This window comes from Canis lupus, chromosome 33 (assembly GCF_011100685.1).
Source record: "Canis lupus familiaris isolate Mischka breed German Shepherd chromosome 33, alternate assembly UU_Cfam_GSD_1.0, whole genome shotgun sequence".
In the NCBI taxonomy this organism is placed as follows: Eukaryota; Metazoa; Chordata; class Mammalia; order Carnivora; family Canidae; genus Canis; species Canis lupus.
In genome coordinates, this window is record NC_049254.1 from 27044258 (window position 1) to 27071297 (window position 27040).

Here is a 27040-nt window from a genome sequence, read left to right on the forward strand (position 1 = left end):
CCTGGGAGCCAGGAACTAGAACCTGCGTGAGGGGCCTCAGCAGCCCGGTGCGGCCGCAGACCTACCATGTTGACGAAAGCCGACAGGAACACCAGGGTGATGGTGAACACCCCGACCAGGGTGCTGTTGGTCTTGGAGCGCACGATCTTCCTCGAGAGGCTCTGGAGCGGGCCCGGGAAGAGCTGCCCCAGGGCAACAGGGAGGGAGGGAGACAACAGAAGGCGGTGGTGCCTCTGCAAACTGCCCTGGAGGAGCGGCCGGCAGCTCCCCTCCCCTCCTCCTCGGTCCCTGGGCCGCAACCCCCTGAGCGCCCTGAACACCCCCACCCGGTGTGCCGCGCACCTGCCCCCAGGACGACGGCCGGGAATGGGCCTGCTGCGGAGCTCACGGCTGGGAGAGGCAGGAGGGGAGCAGAGATGCTCTCTTGACCCCCCCCAGAGCAGAGGGGAAAGCTGGGGGATGCGCCACCTGACTGCTGAGCCGGTCGGGACTACAGTCTGGGTTGGGGGGACAGTAGGCAGCGGCTGGGGAGGCCTGCAGGGCCCCGAACTCGCCCAGGGAGGCTCAGAAGGCTTCTGCGCGGGAGAGAGCTAGGAGTCTGGGGACTGGGAGGACCTGGGGCCTGGAGGGAGGGGACGGGCTCAAGAGAAGGGGGCAGAGGAGCTGTGAGCAGCAGGGTGGGGCCCTGCACACACGAGCTCAGTGACCCTTTCTTCAGGACTCTCGTGGATCCGTTCCTCACCTACGCCTTCCTACACTTGCTTCCACTAGACAAACTGCACGTCCACTCAAAGACCCACTGCAGTCCTAGCAATGAAACGACCCCGTCACCACAGCTGCCACAGTTGGCTTTGTCCACCATGTCCTCCGCACCTCCAAAGCAGCCTAGATTTAAAACGATGTTGGCAGACACAGAGAAACTAAGGGGTGCATTTGGGCTTCCTCTGCCCTCAATGCCTCCCGGTGAAGCTGGTCGGCTGCCAAAATGCCAGGTGTTGGATGGAAACCCTTAAGGGCAAAGGATGGTGGTAGAAAAGCACTGGGTCGGGAGCCTGGAAGGATCTAGACAGGGCTTTTCCTGCACGACCCTCAGCAAGTCACATTCCTTCTCTGAAGGCTTCCCATCTGTAGGCCTCTCAGGGCCCTGAGCATCTGTGTACATTTTGGCCGAGTATGTCAGACTACAAGGCTTTTCCAACCTCCCGTGCTGACAGGATGGTCACACAAACAAAACAGGCAAGAGGACACAGTGTGACCGCTATGAGACTGCTCATTCCCACTGCAGGAGGCTTGTGTGCTCCAGGGTTTCCTGCTAGCAAGTACCGGGACCTTGGTCTACTGTTCCCCTGCTGTGACCCACACTCACTCTGTGCAGAGCATCCACGTGGGCCTGTCACATCTGCCCCATGGGCTCTGTGAAGCCGACACTTACATGTTAATGTCACTGCTGCTTGCTGTGCTAGGAGTAATAGAATCCTTTGTCTCTGACCCAGAGTCTCATGTCTCCTGCTGGCATCCATGACAGAGTAAGGCTCGCCTACCAGCTTGCAGGTAGGGTGAAACCAAATCTCAGACCCTTTATAGTTCTTGCCACCAAGGAAGTGCCCTGCTGACCCCTCGGTGCTGGCTTTGAGCTGGGTGGGCCTGTTGGGAAGCAGTATATTTTTTCTACCCAAATCCCCTTCCGCCCTTCCAACAAGGCCACCTCCTATTCAGCAGAGGAAAGAGGGGACCATAGGAAAGGACAAACTACAGTTGATAGAGGCCTGACAGCCTTCACGCCATATGCTGGCCAGTGAAGACCTCAGATTCCAGTGGGGTGCCCCCCAGCACGGGTATGTTCGTGTATCATCAAGTCTGTGGCATTATTCCAGAAAAACACTTCCTTTTAGAGTCACAAAGAAGACAATCTGATTAAACCACTTACATAGTAGAAGGAAACCTATGTGCGATTTGGAGAGCACAAGCTTCAATGAAAATCCTGCTTAGTAGACATGGAAAATAGAATATTCCACTCAATGGAACAGAGTGAGAGTCTAGAATTAATCCCTTACATTTATGATCAATTGATTTTGACAAAGTTGCCAAGGTAATTCAATGCGGGAAAGAACAGTCTTTCAACAAATGTTGCTGAGGCACCTGGATATTCACACGCAAAAGAATGATACGGGGCCTCCACTTCACACCACACACAAAAATTAACTTGAAATGGATCAGAGACATAAATGTAAGAGCTGAAACTATAAAACTTGTAGAAGAAAATATGGAAGCCAATCTTTGTGACTTTGGGTTGAGCAATAGTTTTTTAGATATAACGCCAAAAGCACAAGCAAAAAAAAAAAAAATTAGTTGGAGGTCATAAAAATCAAAAAAATTTTGTGTTTCAAATAACACCATCAAGAAAGTAAAAAAAGGTGAGGATATAGAAAAATTGGGACCTCTATGCATTGCCGGTGGGCACGAAAAATGATGCAGCTGATCTGGAAAACAATGTGACAGTTGCTCAAAAAAATAAACATTGAATTACCATATGATCCAGCAATTCCCCCTTTGGATATACACCCAAAAGAATAGAAAGCAGAGGCTTGTACAGATATTACAGGCTCATGTCCATAGTAGTAGTATTCACAACAGTCAAAAGGTGGGAGACCCAAATGTCTATCTACGGATAAACGAGGTGGGGCATAGCCATCCAGTGGAGTTCAGCCTCAAGGAATGAAATTCTGACCCGAATCTACAACACGGATGACACCTTAAAGGCAGTGTGCTGAGCGAAAGACAGTCACAAAGGGATAAGGGCCATAGGATTCCACTTTTTTTTTTATTTTTATTTTTTTATTTTATTTTTTTGATTCCACTTTTTAAAAAAAGATTTATTTATTTATTTGAGAGTGCAAGTGAGCAAGCACGAGTGGGAGGGGCGGAGGGAGAGGGAGAGAGAATCTCAAGCCGACTCTGCACTGAGCACAGAGCCCCACGGACCCCTAAGATCACGACTTGAGTGGAAACCAAGACTCGGGTGCTCAAGCGACTGTGCTGTGCGGACACACTCCGATATAGGATTCCACTTTTACAAGATACCTCGCATAGCCGGACTCAGAGAGATGGAAAAGGCAACGGTGGTCGCCAGGGGTGAGGACAGAATGGGAAGTTACTGTTTAATGGGTATAAAGTTTCTGTTTGGAACAGTGAAATTCTGGAGATGGATGGTGGTGACGGCCGCACAACGGTGTGAATGCATTTAATGCTGCTGAACTGTACGTTTAAAAAAGGTTACAATGGAAAATTTTGTATTATGTACATTTAAAAAAAGATAGTGAAGCCCAGAGAATGGGAGAAGATTGTTGCAAACCGTATATCTAATATGGGTTTTGTAACCAGAATGCAGTAATCTCGTCTTATCCATCTTACTTCAAGGCGCCACCGCCCACTCCCGCTCCAAGTGGATGCCGGAAATTGCAGGCAGTCCTGAAATGTGTGTGTGTGTATATATATATGCACACACTATGCTTTTTCCTATACATACACACTTATGATGAAGTTGAATTTATAAATTAGGCACAGTAAGAGATTAATAGCAATAATAATAAAATTGGGCAATTATAGTGTGATAAAAGTTACGTGAATGTGGTTTTGCTCTCAAAATATCTTATTGGATTCACCTTTCTGCTGGTGATGCGAGATGATAAAATGCCTACGTGATGGGGCAAGGTGACGGGATGACGTTGGCACTGTGACACAGGGTGAGGCTACCACTGACCTTCTGACAGCCCATCAGAAGGAGGACCATCTGCTTCCAGGCCAGAGCTGACCACAGGCACGAAACCACAGAAAGTGGAACTACAGATAAGGTTTTACCTTACACGAAGAGCTCTCACAACTCAACAATAAGACAAATAACCCAATCTAAAGATGGGACAATGAGGGCGGCCCAGATGGCTCAGCGGATTAGCGCCGCCTGCAGCCCAGGGTGTGATCCTGGAGACCCGGGATCGAGTCCCACGTCGGGCTTCCCACAGGGAGCCTGCTTCTCCCTCTGCCTGTGTCTCTGCCTCTCTCTGCCTCTCTCTCTCTCTCAATGTGTCTCATGAAGAAATAAATAATATCTTTATTTAAAAAAAAAGATGGGACAATGATTTGAATAGACATTTCTCCAAAGAATCCATAGAAATGGCCAATAAGCCCATGGAAAGATGTTTGTCATTAGTCATCAGGGAAATGCAATTCCAAAACATGAGATACCACTTCACACTCACTAGGATGGCTGTAATCAAGGAGTCAGATAATAACGAGTGCGGGTGAGGATGGAGAGAAATCAGAACCCTCGTAACACTGCTGGTGGGAATGCAAAATAGCGCAGCTGCTTTGGAAAACAGGTTGGCAGTTCCTTAAAACGGTACACACAGTTATCATCTGACCCAAGACTGTACTCACAGGTATTTACCCAAGAGAACTGAAAACGTAAGTGCATGTAACAGCTTGTTACAAACGATCCCAGCAGCACTATTCCTAATAGCCTGAAAGTGGAAACTTCCTCTGATGACTGGATAAACAAAATGGGATGCATCCACACGATGGAACATGTGGCCAAAAAAAAAGGAATGAAATGTTGTCACTCGGTACCACGTGGACGAACCCTGAGGGTATGATGCTAAGTGACAGAAACCAGTCTCAAAAGGCCATGTATTGTAGGATTTCAGGCAAATTCAGGCAGACAGGAAGTAGAGTTTGAGGCTGCCAGGGGCTGTGGGGAGCAGGGAAGTTACGGTGACAGCTAAGAGGTCAGCAGGTCCTCGGGATGACGACAGCGTGCGGGAATTAGTGGTAATGGTTACATAACTTCATGAAGGTACTAAAAACCCTTACAATTTCGTCCACCTTTACAAAGGTGAATGTTCTATACGTGAATTGCATCTCAATAAAGCACGTATCAAAAAACCCTGCTCAAGCTCTTACTCGCTGTCTGACCCTGGGGAAGGCATCCAGGGCTCCGATACCTTGGGAGATACCAAGGTGGCTATGAAGACTCGATGAAGGGAAGCATTTTAAAGTGCTTTGTAAGCTGTGAAATTCAACAGAAATTTTAGTTAATATTTGCATTTTTAAAGAGCTACGTTGCCAACAGGAATGAAAATCCTTACTTCCTACAAAAGGCATCTATTTGCTTCACAGCTGGGGAAAGTGTTCTGGCTCTGGCCCGAGGAGCTTCGTCTGAAAAGGTACAGCAGATGGTTCCTAATTTTTGCTTGAAATTTTTCCATTCCATCCTATCTCCCTGACCCATGCTACTCAGATCGTTTCGATCCTGATCACCCTGTCCATCAACTGAAGGGTTTATCATTTTGCACCCACCAGTAAAATTTAGGCAAAGATTAGTAAATGCTAATAGAAGGTGGCTGGGGACCAGGATACACGCATGGGCCTCCCGGTGACATGAGACCTGGAGCCCCACAGGGGCCGCCTAAAGTTCAGGAGAACAACTGCAGGCTATTTTTAAAATTCAATCCAGGGGCGCCTGAGTGAGTGGCTCAGTTGGTTAACAGTCTGCCTTCAGCTCAGGTCATGATTCCAGGGTCTTGGGATGAAGCCCCACATCTGGCTCCCTGCTCAGAGGAGCCTGCTTCTCCCTCTCCCTGTTCTGCTCCTCCTGCCTGTGCTCTCTCTCTCACTCACTCTCTCAAATAAATAAATAAATCTTAAAAATAAAATACAATTCAATCCAGAATGTAGTTTTAACATCTAATGGATGACTGACTCTTTTTTTTCGGGGGGGGGGAGTGTTTATATATGTATATATTTTTTAAATTTATTCTTTATTAGTTTCAGAGGTAAAATTTAGTGATTCATCAGTTGCATATAACATCCAGTGTCATTCCATCAAGTGCCCTCCTTACTGCCCATCAACCAGTTACGCCATCCACCCACACCCTTCCCCTCCAGCAACCCTCAGTTTGTTTCCTACAGTTGCACGTCTCTTATGTTATGCCTCCCTCTCAATTTTCATTTTATTTTTCCTTCCCTTCCCCTATATTCATCTGTTTTGTTTCTTAAATTCCACACATGAATGAAATCATATGGTATTTGTCTTTTCTCTGACTTGTTTCGCTTAGCATAATACCCTCTAGCTCTATCCACATCATTGCAAATGGCAAGATTTCATTCTTTCTGATGGCTGAGTAATATCCCCATATATATATATATATATATATATATATATATAAAATATATAAACCACATCTTCTTCATCCATTCATCAGTCGATAGACATCTGAGCTCTTTCCATATCTTGGCTATTGTGGACATTGCTGCTATAAACATTGGGGTGCATGTGCCCTTCTGTATCCCTGTACTTGTAGCCTTTGGATAAACACCTAGCAGTGCAATTGCTGGGCCGTAGGGTAGCTCTATTTTTAACCTAATGCACTAGCTTGCCACGAGACGATTTCTCTTGTCATCCTTTAAAAAGACCTGCTCTTGACTTTAAAACCTCAGGCAGGAACCCAGGAATTGCTGTTTTGAAATCTCCAGAAGCTCTGACATCCTGCTCTGGAATCAGTTTATAGGGTATCTCATCTCCTTAATCAAAAAGTTCATCTGCATGTTTTCCCTAAATCCCGTCTTTACCAATCCCAGCGTGGATGGTAAAACCCTTCACCTGGGATGGATCTTCTCACAGGGACGCTCCACAGCTACAAACAGATCCTGGAGACCATTTTTTTACAGCAGGATAATTGTGCCCGTGCAAACCAATTATTCCAGGGCTGCTCACTCACAATTACAGCTCAGAAAAAGAATTGATTTTTAAAAAATAAATTCCAAACCAGTGCATTCCCAGTCTCATTAATTCAAATCAATGCAACATGAAAAACAGGAGTGGGGACATAATTAATAAATCACGACTGAGGTGAAGGACAGTTCTGATCCTGGCCTCTCTGAGAGCCTCCAGGCAAATCAATGATCAGCCTGGGGCCCTGGTTCCCTGTGATGTGGGGTCAGGGTGTTGCTGAGATGAAAAAAAAAAAGCGTTGAAATCTGATGAGAGAGGGAGCGCCGGGGTGGCTCAGTCGGTTAAGTGTCTGCCTTCGGCTCAGGTCATTACCCCGGGGTCCTGGGATCAAGCCCTGCATCGGGCTCCCCGCTCAACGGGGAGTCTGCTTCTCCCGCTCCCTGTGTCTCCTGCCCCGCTTGTGCCCTCTCTCTCTCTCATGCTCTTTCTCTATAATAAGCAAAATCTTAAAAAAAAAAAAAAATCTGATGAGAAAAAAATCTAAAGAAAAGAGTCTTTTTGACAAGAAACTAATTTTAAAAGGCTACTGCTTTTCAAAAATTTTTTAAAGATAGGAAAACCTGAGAGGCCAACCAAGGCAGGCAGAACTGACCAAGCTCCACACCACTGCCCTCCCTGGGGTCAAATGGACATATTAACAAAGGCAGTGTCTTTGAGAAGGAGGATCATGGGCTCTGGAGTCAAGAACCACTGGGGTCTTTTTTTTTTTTTTTTTTTTAAAGATTCTATTTATTTATCCATGAGAGACCGAGAGAGAGAGGCAGAGACACAGGCAGAGGGAGAAGCAGGCTCCCTGCAGGGAGTCCGACGCGGGACTCGATCCTGGGTCTCCAGGATCAGGCCCCGGGCCAAAGGCAGGTGCCAAACCCCTGAGCCACTCACTGGGGTTTCAGCCCCAACTATAGCACTTCCCAGCTCCGAGGCTTCGGGAAAGCTGCCTAACCTCCCCTGCAAGACGGATGGGATAACCTGTAATAACCTCACCTTAGAGGCGGAGGAAGCACAGCTCAATGGCACAGCCGGGGCCCGACCCTCGACTGCCGGACTCGAGACCCCGCAGGGACCTGAGCTGTGCCCCCCGGAACGGAGAGTCGTCTGTCCCCAAAGGAACACGAGTCGGGCCCCAACACACCGTCTCCCTGACAGCGTGAACCCCACATGCAGGCGGAAGGTGAGTGTGGGGGCTCTGGGCTCATCACAGGAGAGAAGACACCGACGGCGGACTGCTGTGTAGTAAGACCCCGCTTCCGAACCTGGGGAGCAGTGAGGCCGGGGCGGTGGAAAGGAGAGTCGGCAAAGTGGGGGGGCTTGGCGAAGCCGTGGAGGCTGCAGGGAGGGACAGGAGGCTTCTGGGGACGTCTCGGGGCGCGCAGAGCCTAGAAGCGGCTCTGGTGGCAGCTCCCAGGAGCCCAGGCAGCCGGAAGCCCGTGGGAGGCGAGCTGAGAGGGAGCCAGCCGCCGGGAGGATGGAGGTTTAGACGCACGCATGTATGTACCTGTGCACACGCTCCCGCACACGCGCGCACACACACGCACACGCCAAGAACTGTGCACCAGGTACGTCCTCTGTGCCTGTCTGCTCCCAGCCCCCGAGATGCAGTAAAGGGTCCAGGCCAGGATGTGGGGAAAGGAGGGAGCCAACCTCCTCTACCCGTTTGGGTGGTGGGAGCGAAAACGCTGGCACTGTCAGAAGTAGGTCCGGCTGCCTCACCGGCCGGAGGGCAGAAGCCACAGGGAGGCTGAAGGACCGTCAGGGGCGCCTGCAGGGGGGAGGCGCTGTACTCCGGGGACGCGAGCGAGCTCACCATCCCCGGGGGTAATCAACGGAGGCTGGCCAGCCTCGCTCGGTTATCATAAGGGATTCCAACCTCACCGCTTCGCCATTTCCAATGTGAGACTGAGTCTGTGGACCCTACGTGATGGCCGGGAGGGGTTCAGTGTGGGTCTTTTCTTTTCTTTTCTTTTTCTTTCTTTTTTCTTTTCTTTCTTTCTTTCTTTCTTTCTCTTTTTCTTTCTTTCTTTTTCTTTCTTTCTTTCTTTCCTGTTTTCTTTTCTTTTTCTTTCCTTCTTTTTCTTTCTTCTCTCTTTCTTTTCCTTCTTTCCTTTCTTTCCTTCTTTTTTTTTTTTTTTTAAAGATTTTATGTATTTATTCATGAGAGACACATAGAGAGAGGCAGAGACACAGGCAGAGGGAGAAGCAGGCTCCATGCAGGGAGCCCGAGGCGGGACTCGATCCCAGGATCTCGGGGTCATGACCTCAGCTGAAGGCAGTTGCTCAACCCCTGAGCCCCCCAGGGTCCCCTCAGCATGGGTTTCCCTAAGACAAGCAGCTCTGGGGCCCCAGGCAGCATGGGTGCTGAGGGAAGGGAGGAGGGACGTGCAGCTGCACGTCATTTGGACTGGTCATTCGGAACCACTCGAGGGATGATCCTGAGGGCAAAGCATCCCAGAGACAGCAAGGCCCTGAAGCAGTGAGGCCCGGAGACCGGGGCGCCATCTCGGGGGGTGTGTGTGACCTGGGCCTCACTGTGTCACAAGAAGCTCAAACAGGCCGCGACGCCACGGCCATCGGAGCACTCAGTAGCAAGCTTTCGAGAACCTTCCCAAGGCGGGGACCCAGGCCGCTCGCTGTTCCCTGACACTCAGCTAAGACGACTAAGCTGATTCTGACAAATCCAGGCGACACTGTCTTCACATTTGTCTCTTCAAACAGGGTAAAATATGGACACTTGAGCAGGTCGGTCCAGTTGTCTGGGGCACATGGGGAAGCAAACGGAGTGTGAGGAAGACCCGAGCCTCAGAGCCGCCGGGCCCGGCCGCGGGTCGCTCCGGAGCTGCCGTAGCTCCTCTGAGAGCCACCGGCCGTGGCTGCTGGAAAACCGTGGAAGGAAGAGAGGTCTGGGCGCCGGCGAAGGGCAAATGTCTTCAAAGGGAAAGCAGGACGACAAGGAAAATTTCAGTGGCGTCAGCCCATGGCAATACCTTTGAAAAGGTGATAAAATCAATTTGCAGGGCCGGGACAGGCCGCTGCGGGGACGGGGAGGCCCGGCCCTTCCGCATCTCAGCGTGCAGACGGCTCACCCGCAACACGACGGGGGAGGGAGAGTTCACACTAGGAACGGCTCCTGGGGGGTCCAGTCCCCAGAAAGCGGAGAGCTGCAGAGAAGCCGGCGCGCCAGAGCGGGGGAGGCCGCCGCCAGGAGCTCAGGGCGGGCGTCCGAGGCTCCTGGGCTCCCGGCCCCGACGGCAGCTGCCACACGTGCGTGCGAAGCCGGCCAGGCCAGGACGGTTCCCCTAGTGCAACTGTATATGGAAGCTCCGCCCTGCAGGACGGGAGCGGCCGCGCCCAGGGGACCGTGGCCTCCTCAGAACCGTCAGAAAAATCGCTGGGCTGGATAAAGGGATTGAGAATAAGCTGCGTGTGACACTGATGACAAAATAGAGTCAATGAAACACGAGCAGGATGATTTCCATAAATAATCTTCAACGGCAGCAAAGAGGAATTCACTGGATCAAAGTATGAACTCAAGGGCAGCCCCAGTGGCCCAGGGCATGATCCTGGAGACCCGGGATCGAGTCCCGCGTCGGGTTCCCTGCATGGAGCCTGCTTCTCCCTCTGCCTGGGTCTCTGCCTCGCTCCCTCTGTGTCTCTCATGAATTAATAAATAAAATCTTTTTTTTTTTTTTAAAGTATGAACTCAAAATGGCCAGTTCAGGTGGGGAAATGAAACTTCCTCCCTCTCCTCCTCCTCCCCTACCACCAGATACGTGTGCCCATCGGGGAACGCAGACCAGAGGAAGTCGGGGTCGCTCAGGTTTGCTGAGGCAGCTCACAGGAAAGAGAGAAATCCAGGTTCTCGTGTTAGACTTGTAGACTCCGTATGGCTTTGATCCTAACTGGAATAAGCTAGTCAAGTACCTCAAACAATGACTTTGCCTCAATTTAGGACTTAAAAAGAGAAAAGATTCTTCTGGAAGTTCACGAAAGAATGTTTACTTTTAGCTATGGTGTATCTTTTTTTTTTTTTTTCCTGGTTGTCGTGACCTCTTTTATTGCGGTAAAACACATGTACTGTAAAGTTACCATTTTTTACCATTTGTAAGTGTCCAACTTAGGGGCATGAATTATATGCATAATGTTAAGCAACCGTCACCACTCCATTCCCAAAATGCTCTAGTTCCAAAACCTTCCACCACTCCTGTACGCTCCGTGCCCACGAAGCCAGAACTCTCCACTCCTTCCCCTGCCAACTCCAGAACCACTTAGTCTACTTTTTGTCTCTATACATTTGCTTATTCCAGATACTCTGTAAGTGGAATCATACGATCTATGTCCTTCCGGTCTGGCCCTTTTCACTAAGCATGCTCCCAAGGCTCATCCATGTTGTAGGCATGTGTCAGAACATCATTGCCCTCTGTGGGTAGGTAATATTCCAGCATTATCTATACCATATACTATTCTTGTTTCTTTATCTGTTGACAGATATTTGGGTTGTTTGCACCTGTCATGAGTGTACCATGTGCTTTTATAGCCATAAGATGAAGAAAGTAGAACTGCCCCCTGTGGGGGAAGAAAGCAGGCTGGGGGAGTGGCATGACAAGGGCAAGACCAGAAGGCAGGCTGCGACTGAACACAGAGCCTTGAGGACGGAGCTGGTGGAGAGGCCGGGAACCAGGGTTAAATCCCATGGTGCAGCAAAGTAACAGGCCACGCACGTAGCTCCACTTGCCAAATGCCCCTGGTCCCCCCATGGATGTCCCCTTCTGCACCGGCCCTCCAGAGGATTCCCAGGAGGGCCTCCCTGTTCTGATAGTTTGTCCACCAAGACCTCGGCCATTAGGTAATTAAATAACAGTCTCATGAAATACCTTACTTGGAGGCTGGAAAGAGAAAGGGGACTCTGGAGGTGACAAAGGTCCAGTCCCTCTGGAAGGAGAACATGGTGCCCACTGCACTATATGTAGGGAATGATGGTGGAGCCTGTCCCCCACCCTTGCTGGGACTTGGCTCCAAGTGAGCATCAGGGACGAACAGAGAAATGGTTACAGCAGAAGCTGGAGGGGCTTGTACCTGCCTGGGGACAGAGTGCTCTCTGGGACCAGGGCTGGTCTGTCAGGGAAGCCTTAAACCACCACAGAAGGAAATGAGGGAAAGGCTTGGTGGACAAGGCAAAGAGGAACCTGAGTGACTTCCGTCACAGACCAGAATGGCTTGTGGCCTGGTCCCCACAGCACACCTAAGAGGAGGTATGGGAGAAAAACACAGAACAGGGTCTCATGCCCCATGTGGCCCTGACTGAAGCCCTGAACTACTCTGAGCCACTCTCCTCATCTATATGACGGGTGCTCAAAAGCCATCATCCCTATGGTCCCCTCCTGGGCCCATTCCAGGAGCATGGGGACATTGAAGGGGTTGCCGAGCGAGGTCTCTTCCATTCTCACGCTTTCAGCACATGTTTCCTGACCACTGCTCCCCATTCGGCTTTATGCTAGGTGCCCTTCCTTCATCCCACCTGACACCAAGGGGGCAGAGACAGGAGGCAGTGACACTACCTTCTCGTCGCCAAGATTCGCAAAGGCAGACTACAATAGCCCATACCAGCAAGCCTCCGCTGGCAAAGCCCATCCTGCAGTCTCACTTGCTGCTCACGCCAATCAAGGGTGATGCCCCAGCCTCACGGCACCCCGATCCCACGTGGGATTCCTGGGCTCCCGGAGGAGCGCCTACCGTTGGGCTGGGAGGGGAAGAGAAGAAGGTGACCGCGGGCTCAGGTGCGAGCGAGACTCACCTTCACGCAGGAATAGATCACGGACACAAATACCACCAACGTCAGCAGCAGGAAACAGGTCAAGTAGAAACTCAACATGAACACGGAGCTGGAAAAAGAGAGGAGCTGGGGGATTCTGGGGCTCTGAAAGCCTCTGGAAGGAAAGAGAAGTTGCTCCATTTCCCCTGAGCCCACTGCTCAGTCTGTTCGAGCCCCTGACGCACTGACAAGGGCTTACACAGCCTTATGGATGGATTTGGGGACCTCCCCCCACCCGCCCGCCCACATGATGGTCTGGCTCCCGTCCTTGCCTCCTCCCTGTACCTCCCTGTGGGGAGTGGAGCACGCAGAGCCCCGAATGGAGAAGCAAGGGTCACCAGCTTGAGTTTTTGCCTCGTTCCCAGCTACCCAGAGACGCACTCCTTTAGCTGGGAGGAGCTACTGTAAAAGCCACCTGGTTATTCCCTCCCCGGAGTTACTCGCGGCTAGGTAAGTGACTGTGAGGGCTGAAAACGGGACAGAAGGCCATCATTTTTAAAATGCATTTGTCGGGCAGCCCGGGCGGCTCAGCGGTTTAGCGCCGCTTTCAGCCCAGGGCCTGATCCTAGAGACCCGGGATCGAGTCCCGCGTCGGGCTCCCTGCGTGGAGCCTGCTTCTCCCTCTGCCTGCGTCTCTGCCTCTCTCTCCCTCTCTGTGTCTCTCATGAATAAATAAATTTTTAAAATCTTTAAAAAATAAAAATAAAATAAAATGCATTTGTCAGCAGCCCAACCAGACACTGAGGAACAGCAGTGATGTATCCCTTTGGAGGGCACAGTCCCTAAACCCCGTCCCCTGCCAGGCCTCACGACGAGTCCTCCTCAGCCTGCCGATCCAACAAGAAAATGCAAGGCACTCCCCTGTCCCTGCTTGGGGAGGAGATCACAGGTGATCTTCATGTTCAGCTCGTTCAGCTCGGGCCAGAATCCTCAGACATCAGAGCGGCCGGTGGCTTTCCACCCAAACGGCCCACTGGCCCTCCTGGGGCGGGGGCTGGCTAAGGCACGCCCCATCCTACGGGAGGCCTTGCCCCTTTCAGGGAGCCAGAGTGGCCTGGGGGTGCCAGGGTCGTTAGCAGGTTAGAGGCCAGCGGAGGACTTGAGGAGGCAGGTGAATACCTCCAGAGAGGCTTCAGAGCGCGGCTTTGTTCCAGGCTCCCCGCAAGCCAGCGCTTCGGGGCCTTAAACCAATAGAACAAGGGTAGAGAACTCTCTTCAGAGGGAAAGAGACCTTTAAAGCAGCCTTTAATGCTTCTGCAGAGAGAGGACTGCTGGAGGCGGCCTCCCGCCAATGCCCTTAGCAGCTCGGAGCCGTGGCCAGGGGGAAGGGAGCCGCCGCACGCAGAGCAGGGACCGAGGAAAAGCCGGCCCAGGAGCCACGAGCCACAGGCCACGCTGCAGGAACGGAGAGCGGCGCACCGGTGGGGTTATCTGCACCCAAGCTACTGGACTGCCAAGAGCAGCGATGGGACAGAAAAAAATGGGTCGCTCATCTAGACCTGGAGCCCCACTTAAATTTAAAAAAACAGGGTCCTGTGTCACCCACAGCCCCACCAGCTCTGCACCCCCTCGGTGTGGGAGGCAACGGGCGTTAGCTGCACAAGCAGAGTGGAGCCGGGCGCTGGGCCCTGCGGTGTCCTGCCGGAGTCACAGCGGGCACAACCGGGATGGCCATCGCCGCAACGGCGCGTTGTTAAAAAATCAAAGGCTCTGAGTGTTACGATGTACAGGCATCACATACCTCCCGACAACAGGCACTAAGAAGGACACATCCCTTCTGTGGGATTCCTGGCAAAACTGTGCAACCTCAGTCTCATTAAGAGGAAAACATCAGATAAACCCAATGGAGACATTCTCCAAATTGACTGGCCAGTACTCATCCGAAGTGCCAAGGCCACAAGAGACAAGGAAAGGCTGAGGGAATGTCACAGACGAGACGGGACCACGGAGAAAGAACAGCTAAATGCAATGTGGGATCCTAGACTGGCTCCTGGGACACAGGAAGGCCACTGGGGGCAACACTGATGGAATGAGATGGCGGTAAGTTGGTTCATGGCACCGCTCCTGTGTTGATCTCCTGGTTTCCACCCACGTGCCGCAGTTACGTAAGTGGCCAACGCTACGGAGAACTGGGTGGAAGATGCACAAAAACCCTCTGTAGTACTTCTGCCCCTTTTCTGTAAGTCTACAATTATCTCAGGATGAAAAGTAGAAGGTGTTGGGGTCAGGGTGCTCTTCTAGATTCAGCGGGACTTAGGAGACATAACCAAACGCAGCCAATGGATCTTGAGTGGATCCTGGCTACGAAGTGACATCTGGAGACAATTTTAGAAACGTGACCACGGACTTGGTGTTACAGGATTGCAGAGACCGGGTATTAATTTTGTTCGGGGTATAAGGCATTGTGGTTTAGAAGGAAAACGCCCCCCACGTGGGTATATCGATATTGAGAGTTTTCAGGGGGAAAAACGTCCTTTTGTCTAAGATTTAAGTAGTCAGAAAAATAAAGATGAAACCGTTGTAAAACATCAGCGATAGTTACATCTAGGAGATGGTGATTATATTAATTGCTTTTCTGTGTGTTTGAAATACTGCATGATAAAAAGTAACAAATGCAAAAAAAAAGTAACAAATGCATATATACGTGCACATGCACACATACAAATGAATACACACACACACACACACATAACAAAATAACACAAGCAATCATCTTTCTTGTCTAGGTGTGACTCATTTCCGAAAACCCACTCTCCACTTCAGAATGGTCCCCTCGGAAGCCACAGGCCTCTCCCAGGGACACGACCGGTCCCTGGAAGCGTTGAGAAAAGCCTTCAGAACCAGAAATCCATTCTTTGAAATACCCAGAGTTGGGGAAAACCTTTATCTTTTGAAGATGTGTTGATGATTTTGCAAGAGCCAAAGGTCACACGGAAGCAAACGTGGTGAACCCTGGGGCTGATCTAAGGGCCACAGCGGTGTGGGTTGCAATGGGGAGAGACGGTCAAGAGCTGAGGAGCCGCTCGGGCAGCGAGGCAGTGGCCGCAGAGGTTTCCCATCCTGGAGGGAGCACATCACCTCCCGGGCACCGCGGAGTCAACCACAGTGAGTCACACTTGTGGCTTCCCGGTCCCACCGAGGACACGTGGGGACACCTCTCCTTGATTGAGCAAGTCGGACTCCCGCCTCTGCTCTCCTACACGCCCTCCGCTCCCACCCCTAGAGCTCCGCAGCCAGAGGGACGGTACTCACTGGGGTACGATGGTGATCTGGACAAAGCAGATGAAGAGGAAGACAAGCGAGGCACATGCCACGTAGGCACCGAATCGGTCATCCACCTGCTTGGAGTACTGAGAGGAGGGCGCAGGGTGAGGGGGGGGGGAGGCGCCCGGCCCCATCTGCTCCAGCCCTGCTCTACCCCAGACACACGGGGCCAGCCCACTCCCAAGACCTGTGACACCCAGAGCAACCAGCGCTAGCCTCGGTGCTCAGGAAACCAGCCCAAAGCACCACAACGTGGTACCTGCGGGGAGGGCAGCTGAATTGTGTCAAACCAGAAACTTTCTGCAGGTCGGGTCACCAGGAGAGTCGTTCACAACGATCCTGGCTCAATCACCCAGCACCACCTACACGCTAGGACCCGGGCATGGTCTACGCCGTCCTTGCAAGGCCGCGGGAACAGGGCCTACGCAGCCGCTGCTTCGAGGCCGACAGGACACGCACCCCAAATCACAGAGCTCATCTCCGAGGGCCAGACACCCAATAGGCTGTGCCCCCAGAGGTCTCGCTGGCGCCAAGTCACCAGAGGGGGTGCTCCGCAGCTCAGTGCCATTTACCACTGGAACGGTGCTGGCCTGGCTGGTCCGTCTCTCACACAGGGCGCCAGTTCACGTGAGCCCACGTTAACCCAACCCCGGGGAACCACGGTGTGGGGGGCGGGGGCCTCACACCCTGCACTGTGGTCCGGCCCCGGCTCTGTCACTACTTCCCTGGTGGCCTACAGCAAGTCGCCCAACCTCTCAGTCACAACTTGAGATGGGACAGAGAGGCCCGACTGCCCCTGCCGAGACAGTGTGTGTCCACCGGTGAGGATGTTGACAAGAGTAACAAAAATAATACAACTAGCAACTGCCATTCACGGATACGGTGTTCGGGGTTTTATATCCGTGGATGGTTTAACCCTCCCTATGACCCTGTGGACACGGTAGGTTAAACAGCCCCGTTGTCCGGATAAGGACACAGAGGCGCGGGGGACATTAGGACTCCTCCCTTCCGACCATGGACGTCTCCCTAAAATCTCCATCTCCTGGGCAGTGCGGCATCGAGCAGGCGACCCTGACCAGGGAGGGCCGTTTCTGGGGTGACGGGGACAGGCGGGGAGCCGACTGGTGCCCTGCCCTCCTCCCGGGGCTGGCTGTGCCCAGGGCCTCCCTCCCGCCCAGGGTGCTGTACCTTCTTTTCTAAGTCAGGCTCCCTGAAGGTCAGGAGGAACTTGCGGACGTGCTCCGACCGCAGCCTGTCGATGCTCCTGGCGTCAATGGCGCGGCCCAGAAATTCATCCACTTCATCCTCAGGGTTCGCACTTTCCTGGGCGTTCCTGGGGAGCAAGAGAGGCTGCCACCAGGGGGACGCCGCTAGAGCACCCACCTGGCCCCTGCACCGGGCTGGGCAGAAAGGGCCTAATAAGAGGGGTAAGGGGTGGCCCTGGGACTGGGACCCGGACGGCCAGGAGCCCACGTCCCCCGCTCTCAGCTGCGCACGTGCACGGAAAACCGGCCCTGTCTGACCCGCTGGCTGAAGGGCCTCCTGACAATAGCTCTTCTGACTCTACCGATGGATCGTTACAGTAGAACAGCGAAGCCTTAAGGTCGAAGGCTTAATTGCTTTCCCCACAGGTAACAGCCTCTGCTCCTCGCTCTCCAGCTGTACCATCGTCCCGAAAGGAAGGCCAGGACCGCTGTCGCAGAGGCCACCCCAGTGCTTTCACCCAGCTCGGGGCACCCTCCGGGAAGCAGGTTTCACCATCAGGGTGCTGGTCTCAAAGCCCCATTCCTCAAGGCAACGCCCAGTGTTCAGTGGGGTCAGCCCCCAAGAACTGGGAAGTAGAGGAGAAAGAGGACAGTCCCTTGGGGCCCTGGGATGCGGCCGGGGGCCAGCGACCAACGACGTGCAAGGTCTGCACTTTCCTGAGAGCTGCAGGCACGTGGGCGCAATGTGTTTGCGGGGGAGGACAGATGGGTGGCACCGAGACCCAGCCTCTCGGCCCGGGGCCCACGCAGCGCGGAGCTCTGGGGCAGATGTGGGGCTCCCCCTCAGGCCGAGGCAGCAGGGATAAAGAAGTGCACGTTACTCACTTGTCCTTGGGGTCTTCGAAGCCCTGAAAGAGAGGGATGGAGAGAAGGGCAGAAGTATGAGAACGGAGGGGACGGAGAAGCGACGCTTCCAGGGAGGCAGGCCCCAAGGAGCGGGCGCTGCGGGAGGCCTGTCGCTCAGGACTTCTCCCCTCCTTCCTTCTGCGGCGCGGCCGGGCTCTTCCTACGGGACACGCTCTGTGCTAGACGCGGGGCCACACTGCCATTTCCTGTCGCCACTGGCAAAACCCATGTGTCTAAGCTCCTCCTGTCCCCACACCCAATTCCCCAATACCCCCCTTTCCTCCTGGACCCTGGGCTTGGTAGGTCCCTCTCAGTCCTGCCTTGAAATACCTTGAAATGAGAAATCACGAGGTGCTCAATCCTCACATGTGTGCACACCTGCCCCCCCCCCGCCCCCAAACACACACCCTGAGCACATGAAATCTCCCGGCAGTCCACGAGTTTTGAGCTTGAGAGAAGTTAAGCTCCGGTGACCTGCCACAGGTCTCCTGGCACCTGAGAACAAGGCCAGAGTTGGGTGGGGACCCAGGAGGTGAGAAAGCTGCTCGCCACGGGTTTGACGACTGCTCGCACACCCAGGGCTGAGCGTGAAGGTCCCGTGTTGGTCGGCAAACCCAAAGCCTATTTACAGCTAATCTATGAAGCCTACAAAACGGGTCTCAGGGTGGGTCCCCTGGAAGGGGAAGGGGGTGGCGACAGCCCCGGGACAGTTCCAGGTAAGGCTCAGGTTGCCAGGGCAAGGACAGAAGGTGACTTGCGATCGCCTGTGGCCCCGTGCGGAGCACGCTGCTGCTGGGCAATCGTGGAGGTCAGCAAATGCCAGGAGAACCTGAATCCCCAGCGAACACACCCCTCTCGATGCTCCCTGCAGACGTGGCGTGAAAATGCAACGAAGCAGGATTTACGCTGGTCTTTATGAGCCAGAGCTGCCAGGTGCTGAGACAGCAGTGTCCACGCCGCACCAGGTGTGGGCTTCCAGGGGCCTCGGCAGCCTCCAGGGGCACATCCAAGTGGATGTGGACTCTGAGCTACTCCCAGGCTGCCTGGCGGTTGTCTCCCTGGACAAGTGGACCCTTCTTCCTGTCCCCTGAGAATCATCAGGCCCTCTGTCCAGGCTGCGAGACCTGGCCCACGACACCTTCCCAGCCCCAGGCTGGAGAGGTTGGTGTTACTCAGGTGAGTGCTCCGCGTGGGGGCAGGCCCATGCTGGGTGCTCCCCGGATCCCTGGGGGCACGAGCTTAAGGGGGCAGCAGGGAGCCCGGCCGGGCCAGCCCTCCGCAGACCACGGTGCAGCGCCGGCGCTGGATTCTGTCACAGGGGCAGCGATGATCTTACTCTGGGACTGAGGACAACCGAGCCGTATTATGCTTATGCTGGTCTCTGCAGCTCGGAATTAGACCTGACACGTTTGCGACAAACCTGTTTCTGACTTTCTCTTGTGCCCCTTTGGTCGCCTGCTGGGGCTGGTTGGGCAAAGGTTCTGCTCAGGGTGCCGTGATAGTGTGCGGAGCTCAGCATTGGTTTGGGGTGTTGGCAGATAAACCATGGCAAATGGTCATTAGGAACATGGGCCAGGGCCACTGCGGGGGGGCTCAGTCGGTTAAGCGTCTGCCTTCGGCTCAGATCGCGATCCCAGGGGCCTGGAATCGAGCCCCGCGTTGGGCTCCCTGCTCAGCGAACACTCTGTTTCTCCTTCTCCCTCTGCCCCTCCCCCTGTTCATGATCTCAAATAAATAAATAAATAAATAAATAAATAAAATCTTAAAAAAAAAAAAAAAAAGGACAGTCCAGCAAACCAGGTTCAAGTTCCCCGACCCGCTTACTAGTTCTAGGACAAATGTCCTCAGCCCAGCAAGGAGGATCCTCGGACAGGCTCCTGCTATCTGTACCACGGCACTTCTGGGAAACAGCTCAGCTGAGTGGGTTCTGTTTGGTTCCCAACTCCTGTCCCTCGGACCTAAAAGCAGGAGCAGAGCCCATGGCCGCTCCGTGCATCCACGTGAGGTGCTGGCTCCGCTTTGCACGCCCGCCCTGGCCAGCTTCCTGTCCTCCCTGAGCACCGGCTCAGCCTGCTGCTGCTGCACGGAACGCAGAGCCCCCCTGGTTAGATGAGCAGAGGCCCCTGTCTGCCCTTCCTGTCAGCCTTCTTAGTAATCGGTACCCTTAGGGACCTTATGACAGACGTGCCTAAGCACAAAACCAGAGCAGCTCGTCGCTACATTTTAAAAACAGAGTGAAGTTGGAAAAAGATGTAAAGAAGTAAAACCACTGCCTCCAAGTCAGGAACTTTCTTGGTGCTCCCAGCCACCGCCTAATCTCCTCTGCCACCCCCATCGTCAATGGAAGTCAGGGTAGAAGCTCTTCTTTTGTGCATCTTTCTCAAAGATTTCAGGCAAGTTTAGCCCCAGATGCCAATGCTCCGCCTGGCAGCTGCAGAACCACCCCGTCCGCAGCCTAGGCACTCTGGGGGCGCCGTCCTTGACGCTGGCTCCTGGTCACTCTGCTCAGCCAGGATGAGGGACGGGGACTCTCTTCTCCCAAAGGCTGCTGCAGAAGTGTCCCCAACCCTGCTTTTCCACATGCCTTCCCGGCCCTTCCTGCTGGCGAGGCAGCCAACACCACGGAGAAGCCCTGTAGCCAGTCTCCCCCCGAGACAGCCCTTCTGCTAATTCCTGGTCCTAACAATGATTAATGCATCTGCTAAGACCAGTGCTTACACTCCAAACTGTCTCCTTTGAGACTCTGAAATAACTAAAGACTCCACTTAAACCAAGTATCACCAAAGAAAAAAAGCTTTCCGGCAATTTTAAATAAGGAGAGCCCATCAGGAAGGTACCTCCCCTGCCTGCTTGCGGCTCTTCTTCCTCTCCTCACTCCCATAGTCTCCTGCTCTCCTCCGTCGTCTCCCTCCTGTCTTCTTCCCTCTTCCCTCCCACTTGGGTGAGCGCCTTCCTCTTTGCACCCTGGTCCCCCTCTCTGCGCGGACCCCCACTCAGTCCTGGTCACATGCATACAGAGTCCACGGGAGATTATGAAAGCGCTGGGGTGAGAACAGAAAGGGTCCCCCCGGCGTTTTGCTTTGGGGAGGGCACCCAAAGGAGGGGGACTGGTGGCCGGAGACCTGTGGAAGTCCAAGTGCAAAGCCCTGAAGGAAGACTCCCCCCGCCCGCTCCCTCATAAGCTCGGTGTCCTAGGAGTTGCTTCTTTACTGTCAAAAATTAAAATAGAGGTCTTGACTCCATTCCTTGTTGGATCCTATATGGTTTCCTTAGACCTTTGTCATCTGTTATCTGCCAGCTAGCAAGGAGCAGAGTGGCCGGGTCCCCAGCCTGTCCCTGGCTCAGTCTGCTGACACGGCTGGATTTTCACAAATTTATCTGTAGTCCCTGCTGCTGTAGCTAAAGCCTGGTCCAACCCACAGACCCCAAATTGGGGATCCTAGTGCCAGCATCTTATTCCTGTACTCTGGGTCTGAGGGACAAAGTGGCCTCAAACACACACACACACACACACACACACACACACACACACACACACACACACTCAGAGCTCCCCATACCCTCCGGCCTCACCCATTCCCCTCTCAGGGTGGGCGACTCCTGCCTGGGAACCAGGCTGCCCTGGAGCTGAGGAGTGTACTTGGATTTAACAAGCCAAGCTCCAAGATTTAAAAAAAGAAAAGAAAGGAAACATTGCTGCTGCTCTACCCTGACCTCCATCACCCCTCTTCCTCTTCCTCCCACCCTATGAATTCATTCTATCATTGACAGAACCCGGGCAGTGCACCCTGGATTAGGCCGCCCCTGGTGCACACAGGGATGGCTGGGGATGTCCGTCCCCCAAGGCAGACAGGTCCCTTGAGATGGAGGCAGCCCCCCTACCATGGCCATTGCTCCTCCAGCCTGCATGCTCCACTGGAAACCCGCACTCAGCAGGGGCGCTTCTCAGCAGAGGGCAAAGGGGACCGTCAGCTGGCACTTGCCAAAAAGTACTGACACGGTTTCTGAGCCAAATGATGTGTTTCAGCTGCCTGGGAGAGGCAGAAGGTGCCGGAAGGGCGTCCAATGAGCTGGTGCCCGACCCGACAGTGCCGAGGGATTACTGGAGGTTTGGGCTGGACTCGGGGTCTGCCTGCAGCCTCTAGGACTCGTGGAGAGGGCGCAGGGTCAGAAGTCAGGCTCTCCGGCTCCTCGTCCTAAGTTGCTTCGGTGGCTCTCCAGAGTCTGTCGGGGAACCCAAGGGGCCTGGCCCGGCCCTCACAGCCACGGAAGACCCCAGCCCTGGACAGTACTGCCTGCAACGCTGCCCCACCTGCTACTTACCATGCGCTTCATCTCCTTGGACACCTGGTTGCCTCCTAGGTGGTTGTAGAAGGGACGTTCGGCCCCCCAGTGGGGCGGGTTGTGCCCAATGGAGTTGGTTCTCTGGCGATTCATCTTGGCGATCATGGCCTTTTCTTCTTTCTGGGAGAAAAACCAGATGCATCAGCCTATGGGCAGAGCCTACCAGAGGAGCCCAGGTGGGGGGGCTTCTCATTCCTCCCAGGGGCCTGGCCGTGCAGGGGTGGGTTGAGGCAGGTACCCTTCTCTTCTGTGCACAGCCTGGAGCCTAGAGCTCACTGCAGAGAGCATCCTAAATCCCTTCACTCTCCCCAACGCTAGTCCTGGCTGGCCTAGGCGGGAGGCTGGTCTTTGGCAACTGTCATCGGCACAGAATCCTCAGGGGTGGGCAGGGATGTCCAAGGTGCCTCGGGGTAAAGGCGGGAAAGGAAACCAGGGATTGCAATCTCCACTCAACTTATCCCAGACAGACTTGTTCTTCCAGAGAGAGCCATAGGGTAGGCCCTGCTGCCCTGAAGGTTCTAGAAACTTGGGTCCCTTGAGATGCAAAGAACAACATACATTATACAAATACACAAAGCAGGGCCTCCCTCAGCTGGCTTCCTGCGTGCCAACCATGATATCTGTCTGTCCATCCATCTAACGGGCTCCAGGTGGAAGGCTGGAGAGGCCCTGGGGAGACCTGAGCTGGCCTTCCTCTCAGCTCTCTCTCTGAGCCTGGGATGGAGCCTGTTGGATCAGGGCCACAGGGGGGAGGGGACGCAGCTTGCTTCAGCTGACACTGCTCTAGGTGGGGGGAGAGGGTATGAGGTGTCACTCTCTGTCTCTGTTTTGTCCTTGCTGGACCACCTTTCAAGTTGGAAGAACACGACCCAGAGAACGTAGGGTAAAAGGTGAGCACTTGGCCTGGGTGGGGCAGGAAGGGGGTGCTGAAGACCTTGCTACGTTGGCAGAGGAGAGAGCGTGGGAGGGGGGCCTGGAAGGAGGTCAGGTCACCCATACTCTTGTAAAAGAGCAAGCAAGTGTTCAAAAATGTGTCAAATAAGCCACTAGGTGCTCTTGCCGGAGCGCCTAAATCCTCCACCATCCCTGTTTGTGGTCCGTGGGGGCCCGACACAGCTCGTGTGCTGCTGTGTCACATGGGGTGCCCCGTGACGTCCTTGCCAGGGTGGACACCCGCCCCAAGGAGCCCCCAAATCTACCTTTGCTGTCACCCAAGACTTTCTCCGGACTTTTCTCTCTCTGCTTAATTTTATCTTCGGTCTAACTTCTCAGGAAAGAAAGAGGGAAGCTTTTCTCTAGCAAAGGTCGCTGACCAACAGGTCAACGCAACGGAAAGCTTCGTCAGTAAAAGGCATTTTAATCTAGGGAGAAATAGAAAATGTTCTCTTCATTCGCTTTAAAAATTAAGAACATGGAACATGACACTATTAAAAATAGAACGCCAAAGCCTGCTAATAATTCAGTTTTATATTTGGGCGAGTGTGGGCTGGGACAAAGGGAGGGAGGAGAAAGGGAAAGGACGGAGGTCCTCCGGAGACCCGAACGTCTGTAGGGACTGGCAGAGACAGGTGAGAGACGGAGAGACAGAGACAGGCCCGATGTCCGCCTGGTTCAGGCAACAGACCAGGAGCGGGGCGGACGTGAAACAAATGCACAGACAGTGGCCGGGGACAGATCTCCTGGCTGTTCCATTCCCACGCCCTGGCCTGCCGCTGTGCCGCTGCTAACTGATTTCAGGCCTGTTGCATTTCTGCAACGGTGGGAAAATGAAAGGATCCCCGTCTGCCGTCAGCCTTTGCAAGCCCTCCGGGGTGCAAGCACTCGATGTGCTTCCCGGGATGCAGGAGCCGCAGCGGCACGAGGGATCCACCACTTGACTCAAGGAGACACGGAGACGAGAAGGAAGCGGATGCCAAGAAACATTCCTTTCTGGGAAGACTAAGGCCCTGCCGAGGCCCCCCACCACCCCGGGCTATCCGGCCCCCCCGGGCCCTTGGGCCCCCCCCCACCCCGCCGGACCCGCTTCTGGGTGCAGCGCAGGATGAGGAAGGTCTCGATACTGTGCTCCTTGAGGTAGGCGTTGCGCTCGCCCCCGCAGCCTGGCTCCACCTCGTAGTCACCGTTCAGGTAGCTGAGTGTGGCCTTGGTGATGTGGATGCGCCTGCAGGGGGAGGGACGCAGGGAGAGGAGAGCAGAGGACAAGACTTGACAACCCCAGTCCCCTGCAGAGCCACACCTCGAGCCCCGAACTCTGGCTCAACTGCCAACCCCAACCGAGGCCCCGACCTAGGTCTCAATGGGCCGTATCCCCCCACTGCCACCAGGGCGCCTCGGGTGGGCCCCTCCCGAGCTCACCGCCACCCTGGCCGCACCGCAGCCCATCAGGCTCTCATCATCACGAGCCCGTCAGGAGGACACAGCCTCAGTCTTCCCAACTTTGCGAACCCGCTCAGCCCAGCTGTGGCTCGGGCTCCGGCTGATGCAGGACTGAGTTCAGATCCCCTAGCCTGGCACGGTGCCCCTTTACTATAGGCACTGCTTCCCCACCCGTCCCTACGAGGCCAAGTGCTCTACTTCCATTCCTTGGAAATACTGTGCTTCCCATGCCTGGGCCTGTCCTCGCCCTGGTCCCTCGGCCAGGCCCTCTCCCCACCTCCACCACCTCCCTCACCTGTGCGGATCCTGCCCCATCATCCAGGCCAGCTCAGGTCCCACCTTCCTTTCGGTCCTGGCTGCCTGGGAAATACCCATGGCTCCTCCCGCCCCCAGAACTCGACCCCACCTTATCCCACCACAAGCCGCCCTTTTTTGTGCAAGAACCTTCTAGGTGAAGTCTGGGGAAAAGGTTGAGAGGATGCTCCCTACAGCTTGCCACGGTGTGGGGCAAGTGGTTGGCCAAGGAGAGGACTTTCTACTCAAATTCGGCCGCCCCGGAGCTGCAAGTCTGCCCGTCGTGCCCACCCCAGCCCCACGCCCCGCAGCAGAGTGGGGCCCTCACTCACCCAGCCTTGCCTCCAGCTTCCATATGGTTGGCCAGCGTGACGTCATTAGACCAGACGTCGAACTGCCACTTCCTGAGACCAAGGACACCGCAGTGTACTCGCCCGCTGTGAATTCCCACGCGCATGTTCACGTTCACCCCTGTCACCTCCCGGACCAACCTGGGGATGGAGCAGGGGTAAGGCTGGGAGAGGGTCGGGGCCAGGCGCACAGAGTAGGGGCGAAGCTGGGAGGTGTGGGGTCGGGGTGTGACACAGGTGCAGGTGTCAAAGCGGCATTTCTCTCTGGTCTAGCCCCCAGGGCACCCACCCACCGAGGGGTGCCCGGGGCTGAGCCTTAGGGCGCTGCTTCCCGGCGTGGCCACAAGAGGGCACAGCGCCTCGCCCTACAAGCCCGGCCCTACAAGCCTGGCCCTACAAGCCTGGCCCTACAAGCCCGGCCCTACAAGCCCGGCCCCACGGTGCCCGCCAAGGCACCCAGGGCGCTGTGTTCTCAAGGTGCAAACGCGAACCATGCCCACTCGAGCCAAACGGGGGAAGTTCCAGCCGCTCCAAACCCCACTCATCTAACGTTCAGATTTGTCCACGCTGCTGCTTCTCGGACACAATTTGCAGAATAGTAAAAGGTGGTTAACGGAGTTTCAAGGGCGGACATCTGTCCTGCTCAGGAGAGGAGGGGAGCCTGAGCAGGTGCAGGGGACCAGAGAGGTTCCATGTGCTAGAAGGTGGCACCAGTACCCCCGCCCCGCCCCGGCCACGAACCACACCCAGGGGTGAGGGGCTCTCCAGGGGATGGGCGGGCCCTCTGGGTTGGAGACTGTGATGGGCGCTATATCCTGCGTGTGTCTGAGGTGCGGGGTCTGCAGGAGAGGGTGCAGGTGCTCCAGGGGGAGGTACACAGTGTACTCTTCAGGGACCTGGATGCTCCGATACCCTGGGGTAGGCCCGCTCAGCCAGCGGCAGGAGCAGCCGTGGACGCTGGCCCTCCTCCCACCCCCGACGCAGGGCAGAGGCGCGTCATTCCTGGCTTCTCTCGTCCTGGCCACCTCTGCTGGAGCTGTGCCTTCCGTGCACGGTGCCTCGGGGCCCTTGCTTCGGGTAGTTACAAGCTGATCTACCTTTCTGGCTTAACCCCCGGGCCACCTGCTGCAGGAAGCCTCTGCTGGTCCTCCCGATGGAAACGAATGCCCCCTCCGGGGCCCTCCCATGCTGCCTGCCTCTGTCACCTGCTGGGGTCTGCTCCGCTGGTACCACAGCAGCGGGAGTCCCGGCCTCTCCCTCCACAGACTCCGTGCTCCCAGGCGAGGGAAGGAAGCACTAGCTCGCCCAGGCATGCAGGGCCATCAGCGACAACCGCCAAACCGAAGGGACCCGGCCACCATCCTGGACGGCTACTCTGACCTCTGACCTTGTCCACCGTGGCTTTTCCTGTGCCCCTGCCCGGGATACTTCTGAAGCTCAAAGCCACCGAGCCTAAGCTTGGATTTTCCATATATATATATTTTTTTTTTTTTTTAATTTTCCGTATCTTTTAATGGAAGATGGGGCCCCCTCTCTGGACAGCAGTGACCAAGAATTGGCCAAAGATCTTTTTTACTATTGTTTCTGGCAAAGATGGATTTTCTTAAATGGGGACACCCGTGTTTTCCATCCACCCGCCGTGTTATATCACCCTGGCGGGGGGCAGATGTTTAACCTCTGTGAGTCCAACTTTCTCACCTGGGAAGAA

The 27040-nt window shown here is 54.5% G+C and overlaps 1 protein-coding gene across 1 annotated transcript in view; it reads right to left on the minus strand.

Moving 5' to 3' along the window:
• LOC119877836 (adenylate cyclase type 5-like) overlaps positions 1 to 27040 on the minus strand; it is a 144671-nt gene that overhangs the window by 13220 nt on the left and 104411 nt on the right. The window contains 8 exon segments of the mRNA XM_038583046.1: positions 66 to 182; positions 12576 to 12663; positions 15846 to 15943; positions 17046 to 17190; positions 17948 to 17970; positions 22292 to 22432; positions 24332 to 24473; positions 25315 to 25473. Coding sequence (XP_038438974.1) covers positions 66 to 182; positions 12576 to 12663; positions 15846 to 15943; positions 17046 to 17190; positions 17948 to 17970; positions 22292 to 22432; positions 24332 to 24473; positions 25315 to 25473 — 913 coding nt within the window.